This window comes from Pipistrellus kuhlii, unplaced genomic scaffold (assembly GCF_014108245.1).
Source record: "Pipistrellus kuhlii isolate mPipKuh1 unplaced genomic scaffold, mPipKuh1.p scaffold_m20_p_13, whole genome shotgun sequence".
Lineage (NCBI taxonomy): Eukaryota > Metazoa > Chordata > Mammalia > Chiroptera > Vespertilionidae > Pipistrellus > Pipistrellus kuhlii.
This window is the reverse complement of record NW_023425438.1, coordinates 33,199,732-33,213,227: the sequence shown is the minus strand read 5'-3', so window position 1 is coordinate 33,213,227 and position 13,496 is coordinate 33,199,732. Positions and strand designations below refer to the sequence as shown.

Here is a 13,496-nt window from a genome sequence, read left to right as displayed (position 1 = left end):
AGCCTGCTCAATGGGGAGGCCCCACCATCATGTTAACCAGTTAACCAGGATGTAAACTGTCTGCTCCTCCCCTGGTCTGTTGGTTTCTTGATCCCAGGAACAGCCTGTTTGACTGTGAATTCTTACACTTAGCACTGGGCTGGTACACAGTGGACATTCAACCAATTCCCATTAAGTTAGTGAATGGGACTATTTCTGTTTTCCCCTGCAACACCCACGGGAGCACTTCTCTCCTGAGCTTTTAAGTCATAATATCAGGCAAGACCTTTTATTGGCGCCTAATTTATTCTTTACACACAAGGGGATGTTCTTGGTGCTGGAATGTGATAAGCAAAATGTATGTTTCACATGGACATCTCCTGTTTTATAGGTTACAATCCCATTCCCTCAGAACTTCCTACTTCAAAATCTGTGGCACCTGAATCCCACCATGCTGTCATCCCAGCTCAGCCCCTCATTTTATCACCAAGTATCTGAATCTGCCAGCTCCACTGGCCTGTCTCAGGGCAACCTAACCAGGATGGCAAGAGCATTCACACTCGCCTTTCCAGCCCCAGGTAGAGGGAGGTTGAAGAGTGAAGACTGAAGAGTGAGGTTGACCCGCCATGAAATGGTCAGAAGGAGGAGATAGAAATGGCAGAAAAGGCCCCATGGCATCACCAAATAATCAGCACCTTGGCTCTTAGTAAGACAGGCTGTTACCTGTTTCAACCATGGAAATCAAAACTAGCTTAGATACCAAAATTAGGTTAAAGTAACACTGGGCTGAACCCAAATCCAGGTGTCTAGTCAAATCAGTCCATCAAATATTTATCAGGCACTTACACTTGCAGCACTGTGCTAGCTAAAGGGGATGTAAGAGGCGTTCTATAGGTGATGTTGAAGATGTCTCTCTAAGCCATTCCCTGGATCCCTGTGTGAGGACATGTGGGAAAATTCCTCTCCGGACTTTAGGCCAATCAAAGGGATTCTTCTGAGCAACCTCCATGGAAGCCATAACTCTTGTAACTAATTATAGTTCATTCTTCATTTTGGCTGCCAGGAAGCTCAGAGCCAAATCATTTGCCTATTTCTAGCAAGTGTACATCTGTACATAATCTTTTAAGTCATATTGTTTTGTACTACCCTTATGACTGGACTCTTGTTTATTTTCCTTTCATTTAAATGTCCTCATCTAACCCTGGCCGGTTTGGCTCAGTGGACAGAGCATCGGCCTGTGGACTGAAGGATCCCGAGTTCAATTCTGGTCAAAGGCACATACCCTGGTTGCAGGCTTGATCCCCAGGAGAGGGTGTGCAGGAGGCAGCCAATCAATGATTTTCTCTCATCATTGATGTTTCTATCTCTCTCTCTCCCTCTCCCTATCTCTCTGAAATCAATAAAAAAATATTTTTAACAAATAAATAAATAAATAAATAAATATCCTGATCTACTTATTTTTCTTATTGTATACTATATATGTTTGTTACTTTCCTTAAGTCCTTTCTTAGAATGAAGAGAATATGTAAATGCATTTTAAAATGAAGATACATCTTTTTAAATTTTTGTTTATCCTCACCTGAGGATATTTTTTCCATTGATTTTTCAGAGAGAGTGGGAGGGAGAGGAAGACAGAAAAAGAGAAACATCAATGAGAGAGAGACACATCAATTGGTTGCCTCCCACACATGTCCCAACCCCTGACCAGGGCCAGGGATCGAGCCTGCAACTGAGGTAGGTATGTGCCCTTGACTGAATCAAACCTTAGACCTTCAGTCCGTGGGCCAGCGCTCTAACAACTGAGAAAACCTGGCTAGGACTCATTTTTTCTAAAGTATCCAAAAGTACACGAGGGTGTCAAGATGCTCCCTGTCCCGCTATAACATAGCGCTCAAGGAAATATTCAAGCTACCACAAACAAAATATTTAAAGAGACAGCATTGATCTAATGTTAATAATCTAACAACAAGCCTATTGGCAACTTCAGTGTTTTCTGCATTCACTCTTCAATTCCCCCTTTCTTAGAAATACATGGTTTTGAAGAAAATTTAAATTTTCTAGGTAAGGTCATGTTCTCTTTTTCTCCTGATATGGAAATAAGAAAAAAGGAAGTCCTTCTTTCATTGCTTGTTAGGAAACAAGATGACCTGTGTCTAGGAGGCAATGCATAGGGGTTGATATTGGTAAGTGGGGGAAAGCCAGAGCTAATTGTACTAATCAAACAGAATGCTTTTAGGTTAAGTAATTACGGAAAATTATCTGCAAGACTGAACTAATCCACAAAGGCAGACACTTGAGCAAAACCCAACTCACCAACTATACTTCTGGGACCAATCAATGTGCGAGGTAGACAACGCCTACCCCTTTTTAAGGCAAGCGCTTGGCATAAATGTACTGTTTGGGTTAGTTTTTGCTAGGCCACCAGCCAAAACCTCTACCACTATCCTTAATTAGTGCTAGCATTCACGAGGGAGAGAGATAAACTCAGGAGCTGAGCTGCATATCACATCCCTGGCGTGGAATCCTGTCTGCTGCTGGGAACGGCACTGGACAGAGGCACCCTCCCAAGGCAGCACAGATACTCCCGCCATGGATTTCATCCTTCCCCCTGCCCTGAGATTCCTTGGAAGATACTAAGATGTTGCCACTGGCTCCCACCCATCCTTTATTGGGCCAGAAGATGGTACCCAAGAGTAGGAAGAAGCAGAACAGGCAGTTATACGGGTGGCATGATTTAAGGTACAATCTTAAGCCCATCTACCACCAAGTTCTGAGAAGAGCTACCCACTGAATCTTTCCTGAGTCCTCCTGTTCAAACACATCTCCGGCATCTGGACAGGTGAGACCTCGGTATCTATTTACGTTTCGACAGAGATTGCCATGTGAGATGAGCCATCTGCCACCCAGAGGACACCAGCCCTAAGGGAGCACAGTGCAGTCACAATCGGAAAGCATGAGAGGGTTCCCGATCCTCTTTAATAAATCATTACCCATCAGTGCCCATGTGCCCATAGCTACACTGGGCATAGGTGGTTTAAAGATGAAGGCTAGTGCCTTCCCAGGAGCATCCTGGGGAAGCTGGGGAATGAATGGCTCATTTCAATAGGTGACAAAGGATAAGACACTGGCTACCATGACAACACAGAAGAGGGTCACTTCCTCCAACCTGCAGGGTCACAGAATACTTCCAGCAGATGACATTTAAGTTTAGAAGTCTTTAACCTGCACTACATAGACCCCACCCCTAAAAAAAAGGGGGTCCATAGTTAGAAATCAGAAGATCCATATACTTTGGAAGGAAAGAATTTACATTTTCTTCTCACTGACCTTTAATTAGAACTAGCATTTCTTTCAAGTGTATACCCAGATAATGAACCACAGAACTACCTGAGATTTTGTCACCGATGAAAATCATATTTACATATCACAATGCAGTTGTTACAGATACCTTAAAATGTCATTTACATTTACCACTATTTCAACAGAATTAGTGCTAGCCCTTTATATTTACTGCATAGTTACAGAGCACTCATATCCCTATATGATCATTTGTGGTTTTTTTTTTTAAATTTTAATACCTGGATTTCAATATAATTACTTTCCCTCATAGTCTTATGTGTTTTGTTTATGCACTAATAAAAACATTACTCTGACAAGATACCCATTGACTTCACCACATTGACTTCACCCACCCCAACTCCTCCCAAAATGTGAAGGCTCCCTGAAGAGGATCCGTATGAGTCAGCAGCCAGGTCTCTAATGGTAGAGAAAGCAATACCCAATGACAACACCAATGGTTCAGCATGCAGGGGCCCTGGCTGGCCACCTGGCTGTGCGAAAAGGTGGATCCAAGTGCTCAAGGTGGTCTCACAGGGCCTCAGAGATACCAAGCCTCCATGACAGTCAGAGGACAAGTTCAAGGTGTCCTTCTGCAGGTTAGACTAAATACCTCTCACTTGTCTTACAGTCAACATCCCTGACCAGAGTTCACTGTGTCTGGGTAGTTGGTATGTGGTGAGATAAATCAACTTGGCTCCCTAAGAATACTCAGTATGTAGTGAACATTTCACTTACTTATGCTTGGTGTTCTTGATGGCACACACAAAATTCCTGAGGGCAAACACTATGACCTTCTCATTGTATAGCCTCACACAGAGCACCTCCATACATAAGTGCTTAATACATTGTTGATGACTTGACTAGAATGTATACATGTATATCTCCTTGCTTAAATACAATGCATGACAATATTTTGGCCCATCTGCAGAAACGATTACAATTCTAGACTCTTTTTATCTCCTTGGGCTAAATGGATGCTTCCCTAAAATTAACTTCCTCACTTTGGCCTTGCCAAGAATGACACCATGTGAAGAATCCACCACGTGGGACAATGGATTCCCTCCTGGTTTGTTTTCCTGGGTAGGAACTGAAGCACACGTTTAATCTGTGCCAGGCTGTGTGTGGTAGCCCTGGAATGCCTGGGAGGGCCGACCTGAAAAACAAGTGTTTGCTTATAGTTTAAAACCCCATGCAGAACCAAGAGAAGGAGGGAAGGTGAGAGAGAATAAGGGAAAGGTCTCAGTTAGAAAGAGAATTAAATAATTACACATTAAGATCTGGGATTTCTACAACTCAGATCACCATTTTTATTATTTATGTAAGGCAATAAAATGCATGCTATTAATATGAGTTCAGAAGACATTCTTCTATATGCGATGCATTTAAGGGGAATCACACCTTACAATTTTAGAAGGAAAGTACTGAGCCTTATGAACCAGTACCTCTGGGTCAACTAAAATAGAAATACATTCCTCTCTCCCTGAAAGGCTAAGGTTGGTACGAAGGAGCATGCGCTAATGTATGCAGACTGAGTGAAGCCAAAAGGAAGATGCCTTTTTAAAAAAGTTTCCCCATCTTCTGACTGCAGAGCTAAATGATGATTGACATACATCATAATGCTTACAATTCTTTTCCTCTTCTTTTGTGATTTAAACCTATCCCATGATTCTTGAGAGACCAATGTAATGAATTCTAAGAAAGTCAAAGAACTGGTACATAACTTCAGAATTCCTTCAAGTCTCAGCGGAATTGATATTCTTTAAGAAACAACTCCAACAGCAACACCAACAACAAAATTCCAACCCATTAAATACGAAAAAAACAAACAAAAAACCATGTCTGCACAGGAGGCAATGGCAACTGTCGGTAGCAAAGTCTACATCACATACAGAGTCCACCCTAACACGGAAAAGCAAGGGGAAGACCAAATTGTGTTGGGTTTCAAAAGTTAGAGTTCTAAATTTGATAAGATATCCAGACCGTGAGTTCACACCTATACAAAAAGGAGCAATCCACAGAAAATATGAGATGGCCCTGTTGACGAATGCCCTGTCTTTTCGAATCGAAGGCCAGACCTGTTCAAACCCAATCACACGAGGATGGAATCAGTAAAGGTCAATCAAAGGCACGCTGAAGCTCCAACCGCCTCGCTGACCTTCAGAGCTTGTGACAAATTGCTATCAGTCAATGTCAACTAATGACAGTAGCTCTTTGGCTAATCAATTGTTCTAAAAATGATCAAGAAAACTACTCACAGGACAGCTCATTTTCACATCAATGCCTGTGAAGTATGAAAAGCTCATTTTTTTTTTTTTGAGTTTTTAATAAGCTCATAAGTAAAGCAGTTACTTGGTAACAGGGGTCACCTTCCAGAAAAAGACAGAACCTTTGTCTGCCTTTTACACATTCTTTTATGACCATATTAGAGTAAAAGTATGCCATGGATATGCCAGAGGGGGCTACATAATAAAACAGGCAACACTTCATCCACATGGGAGACAAATAGTCCTGTGTTCGAGGGAAATCTATTTGGGAGTAAATAATTTCAAATGCATTTTTTTTCCCAGTTAAGGTGAAAAACAATGACCTCAAGTTTACTAGAAGATATTGCCTAATGGTGAGAAAATGCACTTTCTGTGAAGACACTCATGGCCAAGTTCATGCCCCTTGATATACAGTTACTACTTTTAGATGGGGAAGTTACATTTCTTTGTTTTACGATGACCTGCCTTCAGGATGCTAAGCCAACGGAGAACAGAAAACAGTAACTCCCACTCAATGAGTCAATAAGAGGAAAGGTGACTCTCACCCAGGGCGTTCCTGGGAAAACAGTTCACTCTATCCATCTAATTCTACATGTTTGATAAGCTAATGATATGGACCTTTTGATAACGGGGTTTGCGGAGTGTAATAACTTCCCCTTTCTTTTTTCACACCTGGCTTTTCCCATCAGGAAATCATTTTCCCATTCCGCCTGCCACTGGCCTGCAGAAGCCATGGCCCAGGTATAGTCCAGGGTTGAGTGCAACTAAAGGAGCATGCCGAGCTGCCGCGGTCTAAGGGTGAGGCCTGTGGCCAGTTATGTTTTACTTTTCCTTCCTCTCCGCTAGAAGTGCATTCTAGAGCCACTGAAATATACGAAGTTCCCTGCGAAGTACAAGAATTAAGAAGTCACTGTGCACAAAAATAGTTCATTCAACTCACTCTGGCCAACAGACAAATGAAATGAAAACACACACATACACACACACACACACACCACTCTTGGCTAAACATTTTTCTTCATTTTCAGGATTCTTAGGTTATCCTAAACATTGTTTTTAAAACTAGGTGGGTTTTTTGTTTGTTTGTTTGTTCGTTTGTTTGTTTGTTTGTTTTAATAGAAAGAGGACTATTTCTCAACAAGCGGCATTCACTGTTGTGTGTGTGTGTGTGTGTGTGTGTGTGTGTGTTTTCATCTAAAAACCTGCAGATAACAGATTATACCCTAAACCTGAGTTGCTAAGGTAGTTTTTCAAATTAAAATATCCTCTGTCGCCTCCACCACTCTCAAGTTGTCCGTAGGAAAGAAATAAAGGAGGGAGGGCGACACTTAAGCCGAGCCATAATTGGAAGTATGTGAAAAATGAAGTGTCAGTTTGGTCAATAAAGGGCAAAGGTCAAGGGGAACTGCAGCCCAAACTCTGTGCGAAATGTGCTCATTAAGACATCCAATCAGAGTGCTCCTTCCCACCTATCCCATTATTCATCAGACAGCTGACCGTTTCAAACGCCCGGGGTTTGGGCTGTTATTACTTTTCTTCTTCATGTAAAAAGGCGAGCTGGTATATAAATCGTTGCTTAGTCATCTGGAACATAATGTGGCCCTTCCCCGCCTCCCTCTCTCCTGGCTCTCCCCACCCCCTCCCCTCCAGCTCTGCCTGCTGGCTTCACAGGTCTGAAACAACTGCCTTGAGAGTCCCTTCAATAATAAATGGAATTGCCTTCTGCCTATAGGTTGCCTGAACTCACACAAAAGCTAGCGGGGAGGGGGATGGGGCTGTGGGAGGCATTGCAACTATTGATACATCATTCTAAAGAAGTTGCAATGCTTTTCAATTGGGCCTCTTTAAAGAAACATGCTGTTTTTGCCTTTTTTCGAGGGAGCAAAGATACAATTGTGGATCTGAGTCCTGCCCCCCAAAGGAGAAGTTCATAAGTGGGCTTTCGAGGTCCCAGCAATCGTTAAAGTCCTTTAGGGCTGAAATGTTTTACATCAAATTTCAATGTAGGGATTCTGCTGCTTCTTTATCCTTACAAAAGAGGAAAATGAGGTGAGCTTTAAGTGGGAAGTGTTCTGCCAGAAAAAAAAAAAAAAAATGCCCTTACTTGTTTTCTGTGCTCCTAGTCTCAATTCAATAAATCTGTGAATGAGTGAAATGGGATAGGCTCTTAATACATAATACAAATTAATCATATCAATCATCAGGCTCCTCTGTACATATCCCAAGCATCATTCTATTTAGCATACAACACTAGAATCTCACTCGCCAGCAGCGGATAACCCCCCTGAGGCTAACGCTGAGTCTGTCTTTTCCGAAGCTCTGTCTCTGTTATAAGGCACAGCTCCAGGCCCAGGATGGGGGAGGGGGGTTGTCCAATTGATAACAGAAAGCATGTCCACCAAATGATCTGTTTTTCCATTCCTAGCCACGCAAGAGCACTTTGTCACCTAGAATACCATAGTCAGGAGCTAGGGGCTCTGGAATCAGACTGTATGGGGTTCAAGTTCAACGCTACCACCAACCAGAGTGTGACTCTGGGCAAGTCTCTTAGCCTCTTTCAAGCTCTGTGACCTTCCTTGACCAAGCGAGAGATGGAAAGATACTGACTGTCAGCCCTGACTATGTGATCTCATTATTGTATGGGGATCATATATTCATGGCTCTTGAACCAAAAAAGGGAGAAGCGCCCAAATTCAAAATGGGGCCGGCCATAGGTAAAGCTACCTATGAGTCACAGAATGGCTGCCCTCGAGGGAAGGAATACAAAAAGGCACCAGACTGGTTTGGTATTCTCCCACCCCAAGCACATGCTTCCGAGAGTAGGCCCAGATGACGGTCAGTAGGGCAGCAATGCACAGTAGGACCAATAAGGCACATGAAAGAGGCACGTATCTGCCAGTGTCTACCCTCAGCCTATGAGACTCTGCTCGGGGGTTTCCGCAAACACCCCATCCCAAAGCTGTGACAAAACCAAGAGCGGACTCTGACAGCAACTCCCTCTTCAATATTTCTGAGCTGGACTTTTTTTCTCTTCTGAAGTGGGCAAATAGCAAATAGCAAATGATTGACAGGGAGAGAATAAGAACTCCATCGCATGTCTTTGGAAGTGCTTTGAGGAAGTTAAAGAGTAGACAAAATCAATGTCACAGCAAGGGCAGCAGAACCCTGGACCCAATACATTTATTTGTTAGGCATTCCTTTTCCAGGCCCCCTTACAGGAGCTGATTGAAGCACTGATTCCCTCCGAGGGGCCCAGAGAGCTAATATCAAATGAAAGCAGATGTCCGGAGGAAGAGCTGAGTGATAAGTAATTTGAGTTGGGGGAAAGATTTATTACGCAAATCACGGATAAACAGAACAGTAAACCCCAGAAAAAAGAAATAATTTACTTTGCTTTTTCTTAATTACCTCTCTGATATCTACACTCTTTAGAATGCCCAAGATTCAATTTCGTATTTTTTTATGCTTAGGAAAAATTTTTTTACTAAAACTATCCCACCAGTCACAACAGCCACTACTTTGGCAAATTATCAGGCACTCAAAATCCCCCCAATTGCTGCACACTAACTAGAAATTGTTACTGTATTTTGAAATCTTTCAGAACATGACAAATTTCCTGGATAACTTATTTTCTTTTATTTACTTTGAAAGTCCAAAAGAACGAGACTCAGTCGAGATGTATAGCCTGTTATGTGCCTACACTGTGCGGCAGATACGGAGGCCCAAAGCCTAGAGGATTTCTTCCTTTTGTGCCACGGGTGCCATAATGAAGTGGTGAAAATTGAAAAGGAACGAAGAGAAAAGAAATGCAGTACACATAATACAGTGGAGAAAGTTTTAAAATATGTATTACTGCTGTCTGTGGGGAAAACACCTCTTTGGATATGTTCTCGACAGATTGAGTTATTTCTGTCTATTGGGTATGTATAAAGACATATTTATGGATTTATAAATCTTTTGAAGAGGGCTGTTATTTACCCAGTTGACTGAAATGGACTCAAACTGTGTAAATAACTGTTTAGGACATGCACTACGGGCCAAATGCTGGCACGGCTTCCGCGCCCGCGCCTGCCAGAAGAGGCAGACAGGGAAAACATGGGAAAGCCACTGCGCACAGTTAATCCCAGGCTGCACTGAGGCCCGGCTCTGCGGGCCTCGGGGATGAAAAGAAGATTTAGAAGGGTCATGGTTGGCATGGAAATGCACATACGTTGTTGCAGCAACACTTCTAGGCGTCGTTCTGCATTTAGCAAGGAATAAGTCACGCTGCCAAAGACAGCCCGCGGGGAGGGCTAACGGTGGCACTCCTGACACCTGTATTATCAAGCGGGTGGGGGAGTGGAAGGGGTCGGTCCGGATGGAACGTTTCTATATGACCTTGGTGGAGGGAACTGGTGGAGAACCAGTTCTTTGGTGGAGAGCCAGGGAAAGAGAGCATGAAGACAAGACTCATGCAAGTAATCAGGAAACTGAAATTTTAGGATCTGACACTGCAACGGGAGTTCAACAAATTCTTCCCCATGACCTTTCCCCCCTCATCTGTCCAATGGGGCTAGACCTGGTTTATCTGCCACCCGAGACTGTTTCCGAAAGGGTTAACTGAAATCATTCCAAGAGTCAATGAGATGATGTATGTGGAAAAAAAAAAAAAAGCTTTAAAAAACCACAACAACAAGTGGTGGTCTTTTATGAAAATGGTTACAAGAAACAATGCAAGTAGAAAACTCAAGCAACGTCAAGGCTCTCTGGCACTTGGTCACAATCAAGTCCATCGCCAAATGGGGAAGACTCGGGAGGGGCATTTACCCTCTGAAAACCCTTTTATCAGATTATGTTGATATAAACGTAGTCCGTTATAATTTTAAACTCAAGCCCATGTTAGCTGTTCCCAAGCCTTCAACACAGCGGCAGCTCGACTACCTGCGTGCTCATGGATGACAGATACTTGAAAAGCCAGAAGTGAAAAAAGAAAAAGAAACCCAAACAGAAGCCTTGGGCGATGACCCCCGGTAGCAGTTTCGGAGAACAGGATAAAGGACTGCAATCCCATTCCCACCTTTTGGGGGGCGCCCGGCGGAAGATGAATTCTGAAACTGGCGTCACCCTAGCTATCGCGCCGTGAGCCATGGCACCACAACAGCAGACACACACCCCGTGGATTTGTGCTGCGTATCGTTTTCCCATAAAAGTCAGAGGACCGAGGTCACCTCCCTCTGTCTCAGCTCCAAACCCGTTTACTATTCTGGGCTCCATTTTTACTAGCCTTAGCGTTGTGATGAAGTCAGCGACTCTGCTTTGAACTAGAACATGTCTCAAATGCCGAAAAGAAAAAAAAAGAAAAAAAGGGGACTACCAGTCCAAATAGCATTCATGTGCCTAAAAAAAAAAAATCAACTTTCCTGTTTTTTGTTTTCAAACTCATCAGGCTAACTTCACTGCGGACTGCAGTTCTAATGGGTAGAGAGCGTTCAAGTTAGAAAACAAAATTACTTTGCTGGCTAACAGCACTCCAATGAAATGTGATCATCGAAGCCGATTTGGGCTCAGTCAACCTATCTACTGTGGGCTCGACCAACCTCAATACAGCTGTCTTTACAGATTCTGATAGAGGAGACTCTTTTAAACGTTGGTTGCATTCATGGAACACAAAAGCCAGTGCCACTGGTCCCATCAAAATCAATGCAAGACATCTAAATACTCTTCCACCTTTTGGCTGAAGATTGGCTTCAGGCCAAAACTTTATTTCCTACGAGTTCTGATCAGACTGGTCCATCCATGGGCATGTGTATTCAGAGAGCAACACAAACGAAAGTGATGTGGTTTTTTTTCCCTTTCTTCCTAATTCCCTGTAGTCCGGCCTTGCAATAAAGCCAACCACTTAAGAGATTCAGATAAGCAACTGCAGAAGAATGGCTTCAACCCAATGGAGAGGGACCCCTAACATGGGTTTCTGAAAGGCCCGCCGCCTTCTAAGCATTTTAGGGCATTGCTAACTTGGAATCCTACTGGGTGTCTTCATGCGCACTTGAAAATTCCTCTAAGGGCAAATAATAATAATACTTTTTATTTGTGTGGGACAGTATCAGTAGCCTTCTGTCCACATACAGTCCAACTTTGACTTCTCCAGTCTTGCCCTCAGTTGAGTCACTGGCCCTGTTTGAAGGAGGTGCCCGGGTGACAGGCGGGCAGCTGGCCTGGCAATAGGAGAAGGGAAGGATAGGGGCGTAACGTAAGAGGAGCAGATTCTTCCAGGACATGGGGTTTATGTTCTAGGAAAAGCTGTATAACAGTTACCAACTAGACTACTCTGCTGTTTTTCAACCCTTCAACATGAAACACATAGCAAAGGAGAATCAGGAGGACAGCTTTCCTACCTTGTTCACTGCTGTTATCCCCGCTGTGTGAGGTGTGGCCACCGCTGGAAGGGCCCGGGGTGCCTCCCGAACGGGTGGATGCCGTGTCATCGTGATCTCTGTTCCAGGAGGGCTGTGGGGACACAAATCAGAAATCCACATGGAGCGGTCTGTCCCCACTGGTCCCACCAGATCCCACTGCGGGACCGGGCCATGGGAGGTAGAAGGGACAGCCGTGCCATCTTCCCCATGCCCCTGAGCACACGCTGCCAGCTCAGAGCTCCGCGGGCACGTTGAAGATTGGCCCGTTTCTGCTTCTAAGCTGAAACGATATGTACAAATAGTTATTCTGTAAGTAATTGCATGCTTTATTACTAAGGAAAACAAAAACATTCCAAGTAAGGGGGGGGGGGGGGTGGTGGAGGTGGGGGGAGAGAAATGCTGCCACTTGATCCTGACTATTTTTAGCATCAACAAACCCTCTGGCACAACAGCCTGCCACTCTGAAAACGCAGAAATGAGAGTGGGGGTCCATAAGGCGGTGGTGATAGATAGCGGCCTCTGATTCATCCTGGAAGACAAACATGGCAGAGCTTTTAAGACCTCACGATTAGGCCGGGGTCCATAATAGCAAGTATGTGTCAGCTGTTTGCCGGATGGTACATGGCAAATGGACCAGGCACGGGGACAAAAAAGAGACGAGGATAACAATAGATCCGCACGGGCTGTGTACACTCAGCCCCATGCCGAGCTCCATGTACTATTGAACGGAAAACAGATGTTGCTTCTTATCAGTGGGTGTGTTTAAAAGTAACATTCGGATAGGAAAAAAAAATTGGCTGTAAATTAAATTCTTGGGGAAAACAATCATGGTGACACTTCCCCCCAAATCTCCCTTTATCGCCAGAAAAGATTTTAATTAGCTTTTAGTGCTAGCTTTCAAAAACAGCCTTCTGAGTCACTGGTCATCCGCAGCCCAGTAGGGATGATGCAAAATAGAGAGCTGGGTCTTGGCTTTGTCTTCCAGGAAGCGATAGTTGCCTTCCAGATGATTAGTGGGAAAGCAGGGTGATCTTGTATGTAAAGTATGTCCACATCCCTTTCAGTCACAGGACGTCAACGGGTCATGACTGTGTCGTAAGTGGTCAAGTTTATCAGCCCTCCCAGGATTTTCAATAGGCGCAAGCGACACCAGAGTGCTCTTCGCTAATTTCTTGAAAAGCATTTTCATGTCCCAGAGAAGATAAGGGAGGGCGCTGAAGAGATCAAAATGTTTCAGACAGCCAGGGCAAAAGAAGGAAAGATGCCACCTCAGAGGCATGCTCTGTAAGAAGCAGGGAGAGCCGAGACCGGTTTGGCTCAGTGGATAGAGCGTTGGCTTGGGGACTGATGGGTCCCAGGTTCGATTCTGGTCAAGGGCATGTACTTTGGTTGCGGGCACATCCCCAGTGGGGGGTGTGCAGGAGGCAGCTAATTGATGATTCTCTCTCATTGATGTTTCTAACTCTCTATCCCTCTCTCTTCCTCTCTGTATAAAATCAATAAAATATATTATTAAAAG

The 13,496-nt window shown here is 43.9% G+C and overlaps 1 protein-coding gene across 6 annotated transcripts in view; it reads right to left on the bottom strand.

Annotated features, from left to right (window-relative positions):
• The window catches only part of MEIS1 (Meis homeobox 1), a 136,783-nt gene that overhangs the window by 93,377 nt on the left and 29,910 nt on the right, over positions 1-13,496 (bottom strand). For all 6 annotated transcript variants that reach the window (XM_036435542.2, XM_036435544.2, XM_036435540.2 and 3 more), the window contains exon 7: positions 11,957-12,068. In XM_036435542.2, coding sequence (XP_036291435.1) covers positions 11,957-12,068 — 112 coding nt within the window. The remainder of the gene's footprint in view (positions 1-11,956; positions 12,069-13,496) is intronic.